Raw genomic sequence first — 21,161 nt, forward strand, 5'->3', positions numbered from 1 at the left:
GAAACTGTCGAAAGAATAGTTCTGTCGATTGTGCCCCACACACACACTCACTTGGACTATCATTAATCAGATAGCTCTAAGTGTGTGTCTGTGGGGTAAATGCTGCAGGCAGGACAGGGCTAATGCATGTCATGCGGGCCATAGAGATCACTGTCGGGAGAGTTCAGCGAGACGGGTCCATTAACGCTGACACACGGGCGTCTCACGACGGGAGAGCCAGTTTCATCTCTGTAAACCCTACAGACTGCCCGTGGCGGAAATGAGGAGGGCAGATGTGTGAGCCGATGGGCTTGTGTGCGCGAGATCCTCCAGCAAGAGCGTAAGAGGATCTGGGATATTGCTACGGTCACACGTTTGTAATCCTACAAGCTCCGTCCACGTTGGCCATTCCAAACATAACAACATGCATTAAACTATTAAAAATTAGCAATTAAAACAATTAAAAGCGTGCAATTCCAGCACCAAACGGAATAGTAAAAAAAAAAAAAAAAAAACATTCCCCCCCGCAATGCGATGGTGTTCTGGCTGGTTGCTAGGGTGTTGTCAAGTCAAGTACATTTATTTATATAGCACTTTAGACAATGCAGTTTCAAAGCAGCTTCACAGTAAAGATGATGTTCTGGGCTGCGTTTCCCAAGAGCATCGTAAGCCTAAGTTTATCGTGGAGACCATTGGAGGCAATTGTTTTACGGTCAACTGAATGATTTTGGGAAACGCAGCCCTGATTGGTTGCTAAGGCATTACTAAGGTGTTCTGGGAAGTTGCTGGGGCATTTAAGGTGCTCTGAGTGGTTTTCAGCTTATTTCTTAGTAAATCACCCTCATGTCTCTGTCATGTTCTGGTGTCTAGGCATTACTATGGTGTTCTGGGTGGTTGCTAGGGTGTTGCTAAGTCAAGTAACGTCACATTCATTTATATGCCACTTTATACATACAGATTGTTTCAAAGCAGCTGCACCGTAAAGAAGGTGTTCTGGTTGGCTGTTAAGGCATTCCTAAGGTGTGCTGGGAGGTTGCTAGGGCGTTGCTAAGGCATTCTGGGTGGTCACTAAGGCATTTCTAAGGTGTTCTGGGTGGTTTCTAGCTTATTCCTTAGTAAATCACCCTCAAGTCGCTGTCATGTTTTGGCATTACTAAGGTGTTCTTGGTGGATGCTAGGGTGTTGCTAAGTTCTGGGAGGTTGCTAGGGCATTACTAAGGTGTTCTGGATGGTTGCTAGGTCGTTGCTAAAGTGTTCTGGGTGGTTACTAGGGTGTTGCTAAGTCAAGTAAAATCATATTCATTTATATAGCACTTTATACAATACAGATTGTTTCAAAGCAGATTCACAGTAAAGAAGGTGTTCTAGTTAGTTGATAAGGCATTACTAAGATGTTCTGGGAGGTTTCTAGGGTGTTGCTAAGGTGCTCTGGGTGGTTTCTAGCTTATCGCTTACTAAATCACCCTCAAGTCTCTGTGATGTCTGGGCATTACTAAGGTGTTCTTGATGGATGCTAGGGTGTTGCTAAGGTTTTCTGGCTGGTTGCTAGAGTGTTGCTAAGGTGTTCTGGGTGGTTGCTCCTTATTCAACCACCCTCTTTGTGATGGCCTGAATGGTATCTAGATATGGCTATCCCCAAAAATGCATAGTTATGTATATGTGTGTGTGTGTGCATTCTTGAGCAGATGTTTTGTTCTGTCGTGTGTGTGTGTGTGTGTGTGTGTGTGTGTGTGTGTGTGTGTGTGTGTGCGCTCCAGAAATGACAGACCTTGAGCTTTGAGACACTTTGATCCTCTGTGTTTCATCTATGGCCTTAGATCAGTAGTCTAACAGAGGGGAATTTACACACATGCACACACACACACACACATGCACACACACACACACACACACACACTTTTCATTTATAAGTCTGCCTTTATGTATATACAACCGTATTAGAAATTAAAAGGGGGATGCCAATTTAACATGTTAATTTAACTTATTTAAAAACGCAATAACATTTTTAAAACACTATGCATGCATGTAGGATTCCTTAACAAGGGATTTTCTTACTATTAAAGAAAAAAAAACATGAGACATGACGCAACTCTAAATGCATGAAAACATGGCCTACCAATTAAATATATTGTTGCATAGACATTCTCACTACTCATTGATTTCATCTACACACAAAAGTCTTTGCAATTATTCCAATTTGAATATTCGATAATGAATTATTGTAATGAAATGACAGGGCAAATTAAAAGCCAGTTGGGGAAAAATCATCCTGTTAATTTATCTAGCTAATTTGAATAAACACAATAATGCAAATAAATCTCTGCTGCCTGCTCTTTCAATCGCTTTCATACTGATTTCTCTGCTTTCCTTCTCTCTCAACTGTTAAATATTCCTCTCACACTTTCGGCACTGCCGGGAGGAAGAGGAGGATGACGAAGACTTGACAGCTCCTCCGCATGGAACACAGACCACCGCGCAAACATCCCATCCTGCCTGAGAGGGAGGCAGACAGGAAACGCATCATAAACACTGTAAGGGCCTTTAATGATCATGAAGTTTGCTCTATTAGCTTGCAGTTTCTAGACAGTATTGTGTCTGACCTGAGACCTGGACCGATGCCTACTGCACAAAAACATGGCTAGGGATTTTCAAGCTGCAAAGCTCTGATCTGATTGTCTGGCTTCACGCAATTTCCAGGAGTCGGGAAGCACAGATTTATATCATTCCACCGGGAAATAAAGTCATGTTTATGAGTTCCCAATGCTAAAATTAACACTTCTGTGGGAGAACTGGGATTTGGCGAGATTTGACATAATCCTATGTTGACAAAATCAAAGTAGATGCCATGTTTCATTTTGGTATTGCTAAGGTGTTCTGGGTGGTTGCTTGGGGTTACTAATGTGTTTTGGGAGGTTGCTAGGACATTGTTAAGGTGTTCTGGGTTGTTGCTAGGGCATTGCTACGGTTTTCTAGGTTGTTGCTAAGGTGTTCTGGGTCGTTGCTAGGGCATTAATGAAATTAAAAAAACTAGGATGTTCTTGGAGGTTGCCAAGGCATTACTGAGGTATTCTGGGTGGTTGCCAGGGCATTGCTAAGGTGTGCTGGGTGGTTACTAAGGTGTTCTAGGTGGTTGCTATGGTGTTCTGGGTGGTTGCTAGGGCTAAGACCTTTCTAGGGCTGGACTAGGGTGACCAAACGTCCTGTTTTCCCAGGACATGTCCTGTTTTTAAGTCTTGTCCTGGCCCTAATAATTTTCTATCCATACAGAGGGGGCATACTTTAAATGTATTGAAATTAATAAGGCATCTTTGAGTAAACTTCGAGTATCATTTGAGTATCTCATTGCCGGGCGGAGTGTTGTTACTAGGGCATTGCTAAGGTGTGCTGGGTGGTTACTAAGGTGTTCTAGGTGGTTGCTATGGTGTTGCTAAGGTGTTTTGGGTGGTTGCTAGGGCTAAGACCTTTCTAGGGCTGGACTAGGGTGACCAAACGTCCTGTTTTCCCAGGGCATGTCCTGTTTTCCCAGGGCATGTCCTGTTTTTAAGTCTTGTCCTGGCCCTAATATAACAATTTTCTATCCATACAGAGGGGGCATACTTTAAATGTATTGAAATGAATAAGGCATCTTTGAGTAAACTTCGAGTATCATTTGAGTATCTAATTGCCGGGCTGAGTGTCCTGGTTTTCGGTAATCAAAATATGGTCACCCTAGCTAAGACCGTTTACCCAAAAATACAAATTTTGTCATAATTTATGATACATGTCATTCCAAACCTGTATGACTGTTGTTTTATAGCCTGACGTTGTCATACTCAATTCTAGTCAGAATATGAGTCTGATACTGCTCCTTTGGGCTGTGATTATGGGGCGTGTCTCAACCGAAATGCCTCTGCACTCAATACAACCAATCAGAGCAACGGAGCAAGTGACGTATGTTGAGCGATGTATAGTAGTAGTGGGAAGTTGGGATCATTTTACGGACTCGGATCTTTGAAACTTGTCCAACAAAATGAACAAATCTTTTTTTCAAGTAATTTCGTTAATTTCAGCAGAATAGAATTAAAATGTCACATGTTGAATTCCCCAACACATCTAGTACTTATGCAAACGTTGATCACATTTAGAATAAATGATAAGCGAATGCAGCCAAGGCCAGACTTTAAGAAAGAAAGGATTCATTAATTGCTTAGCTGGGTCTTCAGGCTATGCAATCTGTTCGTTCACCTCAGTCATTCTTTCTTCACATTTAATCACGTCTGTTCCCTGGAAAGATTAGTTTGCCTCTCGAGTCTTCAGGTTCGAGTCATTCGTTCACCAACTCACAGCCCCACAGGCTGAATGCAGAAGATCCTGAACAGAACCGATGGCATGCAATGCATGCACGGACAACACAAAATGAACGAATCGCTCTCTGAGACAACTCGTTGTTCCTGAGTCATATTAAAGATTAGTTCAAAAAGAATAAAAGCTTCATGAACGACATGCAGGGCCGTTTTTAGGCATAGGTGGTCACCTAGGGCGCCATCAGCTGAAGGGGCGCCAATGAACGCATATCAGGGGTGTGTGTAAAGGGTGTCACGGCCACCCTGAAACATGATTGCCGCCCCCACTGGTTCCCCTAACACTATTGGGATAGAGTACTGACAATCAGACAATTCCTATATTGGATCAGAGTACCGTCAATTCAATTACTTGACTTTTGCATGTAAAGTTTGCATTTGGAGCGCTCAACAACACCATTAGATCAAAGAGCTCGGTGAAAGCTTTGCCAAGGTAAGCCTTTTTCTAACCACACAATAAAGCTACATTTAAAGGCCAATTAAAAAAAACAGGTACAATAAAAAGTGCACAAATCTGTATTTTGTTGTATTTGTGGCAGTCGAGAAATCACGCTGTGAAATGGGCAGATAGCGTAATATTGCTCTGTGTATTGTAGAGGCAAGATATAGGCTAACCACACTCACTTTAGCATTTCATTATATTATTATATTTTGACTCTATGAAGCTTTCTTCTCTTACGTGCACCTTCAAAAGGTGTGCGTTTTTGCACCAATGCATTGTTAAAGGATCAGTGTGAAATTGTCCCTTATAAAACTTTAACGGCCAATTTAAAAACAGTATAATAAAATTTGCTAATTCACAATATTAATTACATCCTTTATTAAACCGCTTTGTCGAATTTATTGCATCTTTACGGATGGCGTTGAATGCTGAATCGATTCATTCAGTTCTAATAGTGTCGTACAGGGCATAGCTGTGTTATTTAAAGGGGAAGTTCAAGCATCAATGAGAAACAAAGACCACACTGAATCAATATTTATTCTTGTTACTTTCATGTGACTGGTCAAGCTTTTATACGTAGTTTCCAAATTGTTTTTGTATATATTTGTTAATAAGGATTACAGTTCCAAAATGGTATGTGTGTATATATTTGTTAATAAGGATTAAAATTAATACCAGTAATACCATTACCATTACCATTGGGGTGCCAATAAGGATTTCGCCTAGGGCGTCAAAATGGATAGAAACGGCCCTGACGACACGCGTCTAAGGCATAGTTGTCGTTTACATGTCTATCTGTACTGCTAATACTGAGATGCTTTGTACTGTTTAATACAAATAAATAAAAAAACGCATAGTTGTCAACAGAACTCAACTACACACACGCTGGAAGAAGTAGTAGAAGAAGAAGAAGAAGAAGAAGAAGAGTGTAAACGATCTTTGTCGGTGTTGTAAAAATAATTTAAGGATACACGGAGTACTTTAGCCTGACGTCATCATACTCAGATTCAAACGAATTTAACCCAAGCGCTCATGACGCGGATGGATACGTTACTGCTGATCATCTGTCCATCATCGTATAAAGCCTGCCCTGACAATTTGATTGGTCCGAACTGCTCTGGTTCGAGCATAATTACTCCACAATGGATTAAGTCCAGACCAAACTTGTTGTGGGCGGGGCTTAGTTCGGCTGGCATCCAGGCTACTTATTGTATTTTGTTCTGAAAGACATTTTGATGAACTGTTTTTGTCTATGCAATGAAAGCATTTCATTATTTATTCTTTCCTGTAGCGCATGACTAGCAACACCAATGTCAAGGGTTTGATCCCCATGGATGCATGAACTTAAAAAAATTGTTTGCCGTCACTGCTATGTTAGTTGGAACCACATTAACTTCCATTGTATGGGAAAAAACACCAGAGGCATTTTTCAAAACATGTTCTTTTAGAACAAATAAAATCATTTAGGTTTGAAATGACAGGTCTGAAATGAGGGTGAATAAATGATGGCACAAGTTTCATTATTAAAATTAAATATGAGACGGTAGCATGACAAAACAAACACGTGTATGCTATTTTATATTACTGTTTTGTGAATTACTGCATGTCAAATTTCATATTTACTGGTCCAAACATCATATTAAAAATGCAAACTGTGTTTGGTCACTTTACATGGTGGTCAGACAGTCTCTCCATGTGTAAATGAGGAGCGTTTAGCCTAGACAAAATATGATACAATATGAGTCACACACGCATGCACACAGATAAAGGAATAAATCACCCAAAAAAGGATTTCCTGTGAATCATGACTTAAAGTTCAGTCTGTTCCTCACAGAAAGCTAAAGCACAAGTTCTGTGGACCACTTTCATTTCTGAGTTGTTTTGTGGTCATCAGCCCTCCATCTGACCTGAGACTGAAGCAGTAAACGCTGTAATAACGGTGTGTGTGAGAGGGTCTTACAGCGGCCAGACTCACAGACAGCAGACTAGATTGTGGAACACATTTTACCTGCAATGATGCTGATGAATATAATGCAATGATGATGGTTATGAAGATGACAATGATGATGATTATGATGATGATTGTAACTTCCTGTAGTTTCTCATCTGGACTGAGCGGCTGATGCTGAAAAAGTCAAACACAGGGATACTCTCACACACACAAAGGTTTGTTTCACTATTTTAACTGAACATTTGAATTGTTACACTCAATATAGAACACTGAAATACTTTTGGACACTGTTTGTGTGCAAATCAAACAAAAATAATAATCACTCTATGGCCTGGTTTACACCTGGTATTAAGATGCGTTTCCATCAATCCAATCACAAGTGGACGACTCTTAATACAGGTGTTAACAGGGTCTAACCACTTCCAGAGGTAGTCGAAAACGCATTCGACCGGATTGCTTTTGTAGTGTACACACACACCAGGGTCGGACTTGGAGCAAAAAAGCAGCCAAAATGAATAAAAATGCTCCAAAAAAACAAGATATGGTGCAAAAAAATAAGCTCTATAAATTCTTGTTTTTAATATATCTTAGCAATATCACAGGTGCAAAAGTGCTGTTTTTCTGAATATCAAAACTCTTGCAAATGTGATATTGATTTTATACAAGTTAATAGGCTATTAGGTGCTTACATTTCAGACACTATATTGTCTATTTTTCCTTTATTTTGCCAACGGAAATAGTTTTAATCAGTAAGGCCATTGCGCATCTCTGAGCAAAACTTTCAGTTTCATTACTAAACAAATCTGCGTTTTTGAACGAATCGTTCAAATGAGCGACTCAATGACTCACTCAGCCACTTCTGCTTTGAATCAGCCGTTTTGAATGAATCGTTTGACTGAATGATTCAATGAGTAACTCGTTACGGCAATAACCGTTACTGGCAGTTTTAGTATCATTTTATTTTAGCTGAGGGGTGAAGATTGAATGCTGTTTTTGTTTTCGGTTGTTATTGTAACAATAGTTTGAGTTAAAGAGATTCAACTTTGTCGGCTGGAGACCCAAGTTTGGTTTGAAGACGAAAAAAGTACCAAGCACAATGTTCTCTCACCATTACTTTCAGAAATGTATCTTAGGCCGCGTTTCCACCGCAGGAACTTTCCCCAGGGACTTTGGGGTGGTACTCGGTGTGTTTCGACCGCAGGAACCAGGGTCTAAATGAAGTTCCGGGTAAATATTTCCCCCTCCGAAAGTCCCTGCTTGCGAGGTAGTACTTTCTCAAAGTTCAGGAACTTTTGGGGGTGGGACTTGGGCGCTTAACATGCTGATTGGTTGAGCTCACTCAGCATTTTATTTCAACCGGCATTTTTAAAAGTCTTTTGCGAGGTTCGTTCTGCGTTCAGTAAATATCAGTCTTGCTCTTTCTGTCTGATGGCGCGCGTTCGTCTCAGCAATCTCACGGTCAATGTCCGCATTGGCTGATAACATACATTGTCTAATTTTAAATCTAGTTTTAAGAATATGCTTTAGTATCAGTGCTTGTCTCTTTACCGCAGTTTTGTTAATCACCTCTTTAGTAAACCAATACATTACCAGCAAAAGCAGCGCTGCTTGAATCTCCTCCATACTTGTTATTGTTGCAGACAATATCGCACGAAAATGATTACTGTCCGTCACTGACTGGGAGGAACAGTTGCGCGCAGTCCTACATCACCGGACTAATTTGGCTAATCTTCACGTTACTTTAGACCGCAGTGGAAACACAGACAGTAGCAGGTCTGGGGGACAAACGTTCCTGTAAAAAAAGTTCCTGGTACAAATTGTTCCGGGTAATTTTGCTGGAAACGGGGCTTTAGGCTATCTTGCGGCTGTCAGAGCAGAAACAAAAGCTGCTGCTCTATGCGTTTTCCTGTCATCTCCGGTTAGGTTCATATGTAAATTGTGCGAGCTTATTTCGTCCATTAGATAGAAAGATCTGAAAAGGCCCATACATTCCCCCCCCCATAAACCCTCCCCTCGAAGAAATCAGGACAGAAGTGGTTGAAAGTGGACAAAAGAGACGGATTCAAACACCAGGTGTAAACAGGAATGTGTCTCCCTCGTCTTAACCATTTCCCCGCCATTGACAGAATTTTCCGGCTTTCCGTGTTTTCACTGTTATATGGTAGTGGGCGCTATTAAGCAACTTCTGAAAGAGTACTGAATTCCTGGATCAAAACACAAGCAAAAAAAGAGCAGGAAAAAGCGATAAAAGCATTGCTTATTAACGTCTTAAGCACAATTGCTCTTGAACACAATTTTTTGTTCACAATGTTACTTCTTTTATGAGACTTATCAATATTAAAATCTCGATAAAAAAAGAACGCATGAAGAATGAATGCATGTATTACACATTTCCAGTTGAAGTTACAATCCAGTCACAATCTTCCAGTGAAGGCCAAGTAAAATCCCACTCATTTCTCCATGTTTTTCAGCATTCAGCATTCAATGTGGACTGACAATTTCCAATGTTTTCAGATGTGATACTTTGCAGTAAATCAATAGAACTCCTCGATAAATCAAATAAATTACTAAAAAATATAAATAAAATAAAATATGGACTGACAATTTCCAATGTTTTCAGTTGTGATACTTTACTGCAAATCAATAGGGCTCCTCTATAAATAAAACAAATATAGACAATTTCTAATGTTTTCAGAAGTGCATCCACTGACCTGCCGACCAATAGGAACTCTCCGACGAGGTTCTGCCGCCTCATGGCCATGAGGATGTTTCGTACGGTCATGCCCTCACAGAAACACGCCACCACGCGAGCCTTGGGCAGGTACTTGCGCAGTTTCGCCAGCAGACGGTCGAAGTTCTGCTCGCCGGCGTTACTCCAAATTTTATCTGAGTGAGCGATACAAATCCCTTCCTTTCCAGCCATCTCTTTAAACGCCTCCATCCCGCTCTCGCCATAGTTACCTAGAGAGAGGGGGGAAAAACAGAGGGATAGTTATGAATATTCCAGCAGGGAAATCAGTAATGAGTTATAATATTATACTGAACAAAATTATAAACGCAACACTTTTGTTTTTGCCCCTTTTTTTCACAAAAGGCCTATTTCTCTGAAATATTGTTCACAAATCTGTGTTAGTGAGCACTTCTCCTTTGTCGAGGTAATCCATTCATCCTTTGCAATAATCACGCCGCCTAATCAGCATCTTGATATGCCACACATGTGAGGGGAATGGATTATCTCGGCAAAGGAGAAGTGCTCACTAACACAGATTTGTGAACAATATTTCAGAGAAATAGGCCTTTATAGAAAAAGTCTTAGATCTTTGAGTTCAGCTTATGAAAAATGGGCGCAAAAACAAAAAAGTGTTGTGTTTATAATTTTGTTCAGTGTTTATACTTAAGTTTGACACTTTTATCTATCTATATATAAACAATCTATCTATATCTACAGCAAATTTCTTTCAGAGATCTTTGTAGAGACTCAAACCTTGAAATAATGTAGGACATTTTTTTTTTTTTTTTCAATCTTCTAGAGCAAATTTCATCTCCAAAGCATAGCTCAGCAAACAAACACACAGAACATTGTGTTACAGTGTGAAAGACTGAAACTGTGAAGTCAGACTACAGCTGTATGGATTTACTAAAGTTTGCACAGACAGTATTGACTCTCTCTTCCAGTGTTTTTCCTGCTTTCTCTGATGGACAACTTGAGGATGGAGAGGTGTAAAAAGGTGATTCGTCTCACACACGTAAAATACGCAAAAGCCAACCACACACACTGATATGTACACGTAAATGAAGCTGTGAAAGTGTCAGATGAGTGTGTGAGAGAGCTTCCTCGGAGAGGTTTGGTCAGGTTCTGATGATGTGGTGGCTCTGGTTGTTGTGGGTTTGTGTAAAGTCTTGTAATTAGTCTCACAGTGAGAGTAGCAGACACGAACAGATGGCACACACACACACACACACCGCTGACAAACACACAATCACAGTCTCCGTTCATGAAGGGGACACCAGCCTTCACTTCCTGTCAAAGATCATTGAACAGATCATTTTCTCAGTCCTTGAAATGAATCACAACTAAACATTCGATTAAACTAATGATCTCTATTTTTCAAGGCCCCATAATATCCTTTAGGAACACAACAGAGAGCTCAAAGCAGAAATACAATATCTGTAACTGAAGTAATGACCCACAGGAAAACGCTTATGAAATACAATAAAATATGGACTGACAATTTCCAATGTTTTCAGATACTTTGCAGTAAATTGATAGGACTCCTCGATGAAGAAAATAAAATTTAAATAAATAAAATAAAATTTAAATAAATAAAATAAAATAAAATATGGACTGACAATTTCCAATGTTTTCAGATACTTTGCAGTAAATTGATAGGACTCCTCGATGAAGAAAATTAAATTTAAATAAATAAAATACAATTTAAATAAATAAAATACAATTTAAAAAATAAAATAAAATATGGACTGAAAATTTCCAATGTGTTCAGATACTTTGCAGTAAATTAAGAGGACTCCTCAATGAATAAAATAAATCAATAATAATTAATCAATACAAAAATAAATCAATAAATTAAATTAAATTGAATAAATAAATATGGACTGACAATTTCCAATGTTTTTAGTTGTGATACTATACTTTTGTGATAATTTAAATAAATAATAATAATAATAAAATATGAAAACTGACAGTTTTTAATGTTTTTAGATATGCTAATTTGCTGTAAATTAATAGGACTCCTCGATGAAGAAAATACAATTTAAATAAATAAAATACAATTTAAATAAATAAAATAAAAATAAATAAAATATGGACTGACAATTTCCAATGTTGTCAGTTGTAATACTTTACTTTTGTGATAATTTAAATAAATAAAAAATAATAAAATATAAAAATGGACCGACAATTTTCAATGTTTTTAGATATGATAATTTGCAGTAAATTATTAGGACTCCTCGATGAATTAAATAAATAAATAAATAAATAAATAAATAAATAAATAAAATAAAATAAAAAATAAAATAAAATATGGACTGACAACTTCCAATGTTTTTAGTTGTGATACTTTACTTTTGTGATAATTTAAATAAATAATAATAAAAAATAAAAATAAAATATGAAAATTGAGATTGATCTAGTTTTTAGATATGCTAATTTGCAGTAAATTAATAGGACTCCTTGATGAATAAAATAAATAAAATAAAATATGGACAGATAATTTCCAATGTTTTCAGTTGTGATACTTTACTGCAAATCAATAGGGCTCCTCGATAAAATAAAAAATAAAATAATTAATAAATTAATTAAATAAAATTCCATATCGCCTGAAACGCCCCACCAATGTTTTACGTTCTAAAATCCCTTAAGAGAAAGTAAAAAAAGATACAAAGTTTAAGCATAGAGTCCTAACATGAATATGATTAGCATAGCTCTGTTCATTTTGTGATGAGAAATGATCTGTATTTTGATTGCATACTTTGGTATCTTGACAAATCCAAGCCGTTTGAGAGGCTGAGATCTCTAGAGACACATGAGTCTTTTTCTCCAGAAAAATCAGCTGAGCAAAAGTCTCCATTTAATCTCACTGCTGTAGGAGAAATGATAGAGATCTCATTAGTGCTTTCCTAAGGGATGGCTAAATACAGAAAACGCACAAACACACACACGGCTCTACCTCGAAGTGCTGCACTCGCTCGGCTGGAGTGTGAATAAATATCACAGCAGAAAATCGAACTTCTGAACGTGAAACGCTGCCCTTTCCAACCTGTGCAGGAACACATCAGATTTCAGAGAGAGTGTGTGTTGGTTTCCGCTGTGCTGGTAACAGTTGTGTTACCTGAGTGAGTGTTGACATGGATGTGCTGTAATTACCACAGACACACTGGAGCTGAAGAGAGATGCTATCAGGACTGTCTCTCTATCTCTCTCTCCCTCCCTCTGGCTGCGCTTCAGCAATCTGGACTTAATTGCTGCGATAGGTGAAGGAATGTGTAGGCCTTCATTCATTCTTCTGGCTTCAAAGAGGACCTATTATGCTATTTTTTTCCCATGTTCGTGTTTCTTTAGTGTGTAATGTTGCTGTCTGAGCGTGAAAAAGTCCCTCCAGCGGGAGTTCTTCTCTATATCAGTGTCACGGTTTCTGAACTCCCTGAAACGCCTCCATTAGTCTTGAGTTTTCTTCCAGGAACGAACACAAACTCCTCATTTGAATAATTCCTGCATAGAGACAGAGCGTATTTAGGCCACGCCCACACCGGGGGGGAAAACAATCCAAAGCTCTCCATTGACTTTGCATTGCGGGAGGCTGCCTCATTGTCATTTCGGACTTATAACAAAAAACAGAACAATGTATAAAAGCTGATATGTGACAAGGTGTACAGCAAACAAGCTAAAAAACACAGAAATAAGTTTTTATAAGCTGTCGACCCCAAAAAACGAGCGTTTAAGAAGATAAAAGTGGACACAGGCAATACGAAGTGACGCTTCAGCAGGATGAATGGGTAAATTTTGGGATCCTGACACTCAGTATGTCTCAGTTTGTGTATGTGTGCAGTAAACATTTTGTCACTGTTAAGTCAAATATCCAAATGTCCGTTTTATATATAATATTCCCTGTCGTTGATTACATTCCCCTCTAGTCGCCGTAGTTATCAGTGTAATATGACCCGCGCGCTCTGTCTCAATGGCCTGAATCCACTTTTTTGTCCTTAAACGCTCGTTTTTTGGGTCAACAGCTTATAAAAACGTCTGGGTTTTTGCCTCTGGGTTTTGTTTAGCTTGTTTGCAGTTCACTTTGTCACATATCAGCTTTTATACATTGTTCTGTTTTTTGTAATAAGTCCGAAATGAGAATGAGGCAGCCTCCCGCAATGCAAAGTCAATGGAGAGCGTTCGATTGTTTGAATCTGAAGGCGTGGCCTTCAGATTATGACGCGTGTCGCTCTGTCTCTATTGTGTGTCCTCCTGTTGTCATGGTTGCTATGTATGTTTCTGTTTGTCGTCATGGTTACTCATTGTTTCACTGATTTCACACACCTGATCCTTGTTTTGTTCATTGAGTTCATTACAATGGCTGTGTCCTTAAATAGGGCATTATTTGAGGGAACAGCCCTTTGTAGTGTTGTCCGAAACCATAGTGGACGTTATCAAGTGCACTCATTCAATCCCACAATGCACCGCAATAACGAGTGTACAACCGATCAGGGCTTGACATTAACACCCGCCAACCTGTCAAATGTGTGTGTAGTTCATCAGTGGTGTGTAACGCAATCACTCCTACTAGCCACTTTGGTGGGTTTAATTTTATATACAATATAACATTTTCAACTGTAGTCTTTTAACCCATAAACGCATACCTCGGGTCTTTGTTGACCCGGGACGTCAATCGTTACCTTCCACGGTTCCTCCTAATTAATTTCTGTATGTAATCAAATATATGTCACTTGATGGTGGATCTGGTTAAGCTGCCAGCCATCAAAATATAGATTTTTAAGACATTAAAAATTATAGTTTTGAGAATATGGTTGAGACGGTGAATATGAGCCAGATGTTGAAGCTCTGATGGAGACAGTGATGATGGTATAAAACATCTGCTCAAATTAAACCCTTCCAAGTTCCAAAAGGTAACGAAACATGCTTTATTTTATTCTTTTGTAATTGTTATTAAAATATCAAGAGTTTTATGGTAATGAAGACTAAAGACCTGAATACGTAATAGTGATTGGCGAAACATTGATGCATTTAAGCATTTATGTGCAATGTTGAGGTTTTTTTTTTTTACTCCGACAGCGAGTGACACACAAACCCGCCTCCACTCACTCGCTTCATTTGCTCCGGATGAATAGTGTTGCTGTTACAGGGGCTTGATTTTCGCCGTGGGATTGTGAATCCTTTTATTAATTCCCGCAGATTGAATAAAGCGTGCATTCATAAAGCGCCTCTCAGAACTAAATTGAGTTCTTTTTCGCTGCTTATTACGCTAAAACAGTCAAATACACACAAAATAATGTCAAAATGCGGGTCTTGGTGAGTATTCACGCAAACACAGTCAGAGTTTTGCAGCCGAGAAAGAAAACGCATGTGTAATAGTATAATGGATCCGTGCATCGGGTCTTAAAGTGACAGCAGCCTAATAAACCTGCTGCCAAATTATGAGATGATATTAAAAATATCCATATGGAAGATTTTCCCCATGGTATCGATGTCAAAATTGTGGCCAGTGAAAATGCTGAGTGGCTAGTAACTTTAGAAAACCACTAGCCACAGTGACTGATGAGCAAAACAGTTCATGTCAAGCCCTGCAACCAATGTACACCCAACAGCTAGAGAATACCCACAATGCACTGTGAGAGTTGGGCGTTGAATGAATTCCCGCGTCTGACCAGTAGATGTCGCCGCAGCTGAATCATCCATCCATCCATTTTCCAAATCTCTGGTCCAATGTGGGTACAGCGTAATATCATACAGGTATAAATTCCTTTTGTATTGATTATTAAATTGTTTATTTAAAGCTGCACTAAGTACATTTTCCGTCCACTAGAGGTCGCCTGTTCAAAACAAAGGCGTAGTTTGATGACGCCACGTATGAGCGCAGAATCTTGGGACATGTGGTCTTCACCTCACAGCCGGTGGGAAAGAATCGGGATAGGACTCGGGCAGAAATCATGTTCATGTGATTATTAACGTTACTGTGGTATGAAGCAGAGCAGGACCGAGTGAAGAGATTGTTAATAAGATGAATGCAACACACGCCTCTCGAGCAGCGGGACTTTTATTATGACACAGTCGCCGGCGCCACTTCTGCTTCTCCGGTCATGAGTATGAGGTAACGCAGCTCTGTTTATCATATTAGATACATCTGAGTGTGTTGAAAGTGATGTTATGACGTTACTCTGTGCGTTCGCTCGGCGGCTGTTATGACACTTGTTCACACTGCAGTGAGAGTAAAGCGTTTCTGCAGAATAAAACCGGAAACCGAAGTTAACGCAGATGTGACGCCATCGACAGGCGACTCCCACACACGTCCCGGTTCCTTGGGTAAAATAGCAATTTTCTCTCGATTTTCAAATAGTTGGAAACATTTGGGATATTGTAAGGACTGAACAAAATATGTAACACTGGCCTAGTGGTTTTTGGATATTTTACTGAAAAAAATGTTACATAGTGCACCTTTAAGGTTTATGCATACAGTTTCAATGACATAGTTCAATGTAAATATTTTCATTACTACTAGAGCTGCCAGTTTGCTACATTTCAAATGATTATTAAACAGCACAAACTATGCAAAAGCGGCAGCCCTTCTGGCACACTCAGGGCCATATTTTAACAATCTAAGCGCATGGTCTAAAGCTGATGGCACAGGTGCACTTAGTGTGTGTCCGAATCCACTTTTGCTAGTTTAACGATGGAAAAAACAGTCGGTGCGCCAGGTGCAGGGCCTGAAATTAACACCCGACCATGTGGCAGGTAGACAATAAGAATTGAGTGATTCATTGGGCAGTTTGAGAGGATGCGACTACGTTCATGCGATCGGAAAGAAGATAAGGCCCTTCTCTGACTACGTTTGGATGTGCGAGTATTAAACTGTTGGTGAGATGGGACGAGATGATAATGCAACGCTGACGTAGGCTACAGTGAGAGTTGCACAGATGTGTGTGCAGTGGCGGCTGGTCAATAGAGGGCGCTGGGGCGCCGCCCCCTTCAAAATTCCAGAAATATACATGTATACAAAAATGATATAAAAAATAGTTTACTCATACGACGTGCCGGCTGTTAGTAAGAGCCTCAGCATTTAATAAAAACTGTCTTTGATGGGTTAACTATTTTATATGTTCTTCAATATGTTTCATGCGGTTTCATGCGCGAGGGACGCCGGACAAATGGACGTCTATCTGAGTCCAAAAACATACGGGCAGCATGTGACCTGAAGCTGGTCTCTAATTGGTTTTTAAAGATCCTCCTCTGGACGCAGGTCGCTGCGTACCTGGCGAATCAGAATTGAATGCGTGTTATTTTATCCAATCTGATTGGTTCTCATCACCTGTCATTCAACTTTCCGCTCTTGGCCACTAAAGCGAAAGTGTGCGGGTGACACAGTCACTCCGACTCCGCCAAAACCTTGTTAGGATGATCACTTTCGTAGAGATGGCAGCAGTTAAATCAAATTCTTTCACAAGGCGTTCGCTGGAAGAAAACAAAAGGATAAAGGAAGGATCCCGAACCTTACCAACGCGATTTACAAATCCAGCAGCAGACCAGTGACAGAGGATGAAGCTGCACTCAGAGCTTCACGCACTTATGAGAAATGTAGGTGGCTGGCTGGATGTGTTGTTAGCAATGCCCTTTATTGCTTTACCTGTCTTTTATTTCAAAGTGTCGGTACTGAAGTTTTGTGGACAACAACAATATCTGACTGAACAATGCAAACGTCATGACACTACTGAGATGACTGACTGTAATCAGAGAGTCATTGAGAAATTTGCTGGCCAGAAAGAAAGGAGAGCAAAATGTATGTTGAAGCCGTGTGTGATGTGTTCACATACGAGCTGCGGTAGGGCTATATCTGTGGACTCAGATTAGCAGCGGTCAGTATGACTGTCTGTGACACGGTACATCAATGAATAAAAAGATTTTTTTAAATGTATATTATAAGAGTTATTATTACTTATATTGATTTCGTTAATAACTTGACAGTCACAGCACTTAAATGTGTATTCTTACAAGTTAAAGAACAATGTTTGTGGGACAAGTGGATTTTTGAAGGGGCAAGGGAAAGAGAATTTTACTAGGCAGATTAAAACATCAATAACAAAAAACTAGGGAATCAACAAAATGTAGAATGATTCTGCATTAATTTAGCATAAGTGCCGATCGATAGTGGATAATGTCTAATAAACTGACGTTAACAATGTTGCGCTGTTGACGCCCACACAGCCTCTCGAGGAGAAATCAATGTTACTGAATGATTCAGCGCTTTGAATGAATCGTTTGTTTCAAAGATTCAATGACCTGTTCATAAATGACTGCCTCATTCTTGAACAGTCACCTGCTGCCACCTACTGGTGGTTTACTTTCATGTTTAAACATTCTTTCCAACTTTTCTTGTTTGTGTATTCAAAAATATTTAAAACAATCTCATAACATTTTTTAATGCAGTTGTAATTTTTCAGTGTAAATTATTTAATGTGATTGGCAACAGCCCTACAGTGTCTTATTATTCTAATTTAATTTATAGATCAAATTTAAGAATATAAACTGAAAGCTGAAGCATAGCCTATATTTAATAAGATTATGGGGGAAAAAAATGCCCTTTATAAAAGGTAAAAATATCAAAGATATGCAGATTTAAATATGTTAAAGCTGATTGAACACTGTTGAGAATATTTCTTCAGAATAAATTATATTTACACACACACACACACACACACACACACACACACACACACACACACAAAAACCCGTACAAGCACGTGTACAGGCTTAATGTCGACGAGAAAAAAAAGTGGCTGGTAAAAAGTCACAGTGGCTGGTGGTCAGAGTCTCATCTCCCATTCCCTTTAAAAGCCAGTTGTGCTTGCACCATGGCGGATTCGCTATTTACATGGAGGAATTTACAAGCGGAAAGACTGAACGCTTCTCCAGAAAGGAATCCTTTTATTTTAAAGAGCACCTATCATGGCATTTAAAATGTTCCAAATATTGTTTTAGAAGTCCCCAACAACAGTTTTGCATGCATGCAATGACAATAAAAGACTTTAGTTTTCTTATAATATGCATTTATTTTTACCTGTTTTGACAGCGATTCTCAAATGATTCCTTTAGTGATTCACTTTTCAAAACCCCGCCTTTACGTGACGCTAATCTGCGGTGATTGGTCCCATGACCCAGTCAGTTGTGATTGGTATAGTCTGTGCAGATATTTTCGGAAACGGAACGCCCATCAAAGTCTTATAGTGACAGTAATTTGTTAATATGTGTCAGGAGTTATGAATATGAAAACCGCGTCTGTACCGTTTGATTGTAATATGAGCCTCAGCTGATCTCATTCATAAAAAAACTCCTCTATTCTCCTCACGAAGACTCGCGACAAATCAACATCCCTCAGGGCTTTTAGTTCAAAAGTGTGCAGATGAGGAGACATATGGATAGATTCTCATATGTCTGTGTCAAATTTATAAACAGGAGTATTTTTTATTCAATACTTCCTCAAAATGCGCAGATGTAGCCTAATCATGAGCGATTGAGTCTTTATGTGTTGTTTTCAATTCATACTGGCAGCCGGAGGGCGCTCTGTGCACATGTAGTCCATGTACAGACAGACGAAGAAGAACCATGTGCCATAATAGAAGTCCATAATAAAAGCTTCCTGAGATCGCGAAACATACATTTGACGACTAATAAACACTCAATCGCGACGATGTATGGTTTGTCTTCAAGCCACTTAGTCTTCAAATGCTCATCCTTGGGCAGATGAAAAAAGTTTGCTTTTGAGTCACACTTCAGAACACAGCGTCTCGTCGCCATGATGTTTTCTAGTTTTCACTGGCGTCTTGGAGGGCAATAAGTGGGCGTATCGTATTCAAATAACTTGACAAGTTGACGTCATCTAGTCAGAGAAAAAGCTTCGGTCTTCTAACGATTCTTAAAAATGACTCCGAGTCGACTCTTACTTTTGAAAGAAAATAACTATATATACGGTGCACTGTCATATTTCAAACTATGCAGGATGTTTTTGTTCACTTAGATCTATGTTACACACTACATGAGAGGTAAATTTCAAAATTCCATGATAGGTGCTCTTTAATATTTGGCATGTTTGTGTGCTTCTGCGCATCCCTGTGTGTGTAATAAGCAGAGTGTACGCGGGTTGTGCACCCGTCTATAGGCGCATATGACTAACGAATCCTTTAAATAACACAAAAAATACCGCGCTATTGACCAGGTTTTTGTTGGTCAATGGCTCAGTCGATTTCAGTTCCTCAAAATAGAAACGCGCCAACAATGCGCCTGAACACACCTGGTTTTCAGACCAGCACACCCATGAGTGAACAGATGGGCACGAGTGCATTTGCTTTTTAAACAACGTGGCACTGGACGTGAAAATGAGAACTGCGTCAGGATGAAACTAGCAAAAAACTATTATTGCCCTCGTTTGAATTCACTCCTTCAAGTGAACTATATTAGTGGACTAATGTAGGGAATAGTGAATGCTTTCAGACACATCCTCTGGGTATATATTGCCCTCAGTTCATTGTCTGGTGTTGGCTGTGCTTTAGCACACTGTCGGATTACTCTCTTTCTTTAACTTAATAAAGTTCACACTGCTATTAGATCAGCTTTGCCTCTCGACGTCTTCCTGCCTGACTTGAAGGTACAACAACATCTCATAACAAACTCCTCCGTGACTCACTTCTTCATAAGAGACCGTTCTGTGACTGCAACTGACAGATGAAACCACAACCTGCAGGTAACTCTTCATCTAATTCCACATGCAAAGAAATGAGCCAATCACAGCAGAGCTCATTTGCATATATAACGTACTACAGTAGCAAAATCCAGTTCAATTCGAATGCTCAGAGAGAAAACGAGTGAGGAAAAAAGGGCAAGAAACCTCAACTGACATCACAGTGGACTTAAAAAAAAACGCAGCTGTGTAAAATATGGGCTCTTTAAAATATAACCCCCCTAAAAGCTGTCCTGTGTATAAGAGACAGATGCCGCTATCTGTGAAAGGTCTTTCTCAGCACATTTCATTACTGTGAAGTATTTGCACTAAATCAAGTGGAGTATCCAATGATAAAAATCCCCCGCCGCGCCACACTGTCTGAAAAATGTCCCGTGCTGATATCATCTGAAATCCATCCCTTAAAACGCATTTCCCCCTCAGCTTTACCGCTATCATTTTCATGATTTACATCAAAATCCTACAAGCGTTTGTTGTTTGTGAGGAGCGAGTGCTGCATCCTCGACACAGACGCATGAGCAGATGGCACATACATGTCCGTCTCCGCAGGAAACACACACATGCACAGGTACAGTGATGGAGAAGCTCTCCTCGCTGAGGTTAATGTACATATCCCACTCTGTGATTATGCTAATGCTATCTGCACTACATCATAATAACATAACCCTCCTCTAAGTCTATAGAGCGCAACAGTCGGGGTCTGAATGTACAAACTCCATTCATTTTCTCCACAAGGAAACTGATATTAAAGACAGACCGACTGTGAGCTACAGCTCCGAGGTGTGAGCTACGACATTATTTCAGCTTATTTTTTTAATAATCATGTTTAACAGTAGAATTCCAGGTGAAAAACTACATTACCCATAATGCTGTACAGAAGATTCCACCAATCGGAGAGTCGAAAAAAGCCACACACTCCAAAATGGCTCTTTAGCTCCGCCCACTCCCATGAAACACTGCCAATGACGCAATCG

The 21,161-nt window shown here is 39.5% G+C and overlaps 1 protein-coding gene across 1 annotated transcript in view; it reads right to left on the minus strand.

The window, feature by feature from the left end:
- Positions 1–21,161, minus strand: part of grm5b (glutamate receptor, metabotropic 5b) — a gene marked incomplete at both ends in the record, with an annotated part of 96,144 nt that overhangs the window by 45,586 nt on the left and 29,397 nt on the right. The window contains one exon of the mRNA XM_079823360.1: positions 9,424–9,673. Within this exon, the coding sequence (XP_079679486.1) occupies positions 9,424–9,673 (250 nt within the window). The remainder of the gene's footprint in view (positions 1–9,423; positions 9,674–21,161) is intronic.

Source organism: Gobio gobio (genome assembly GCF_949357685.1).
Source record: "Gobio gobio genome assembly, chromosome: 8".
Classification (NCBI taxonomy): domain Eukaryota; kingdom Metazoa; phylum Chordata; class Actinopteri; order Cypriniformes; family Gobionidae; genus Gobio; species Gobio gobio.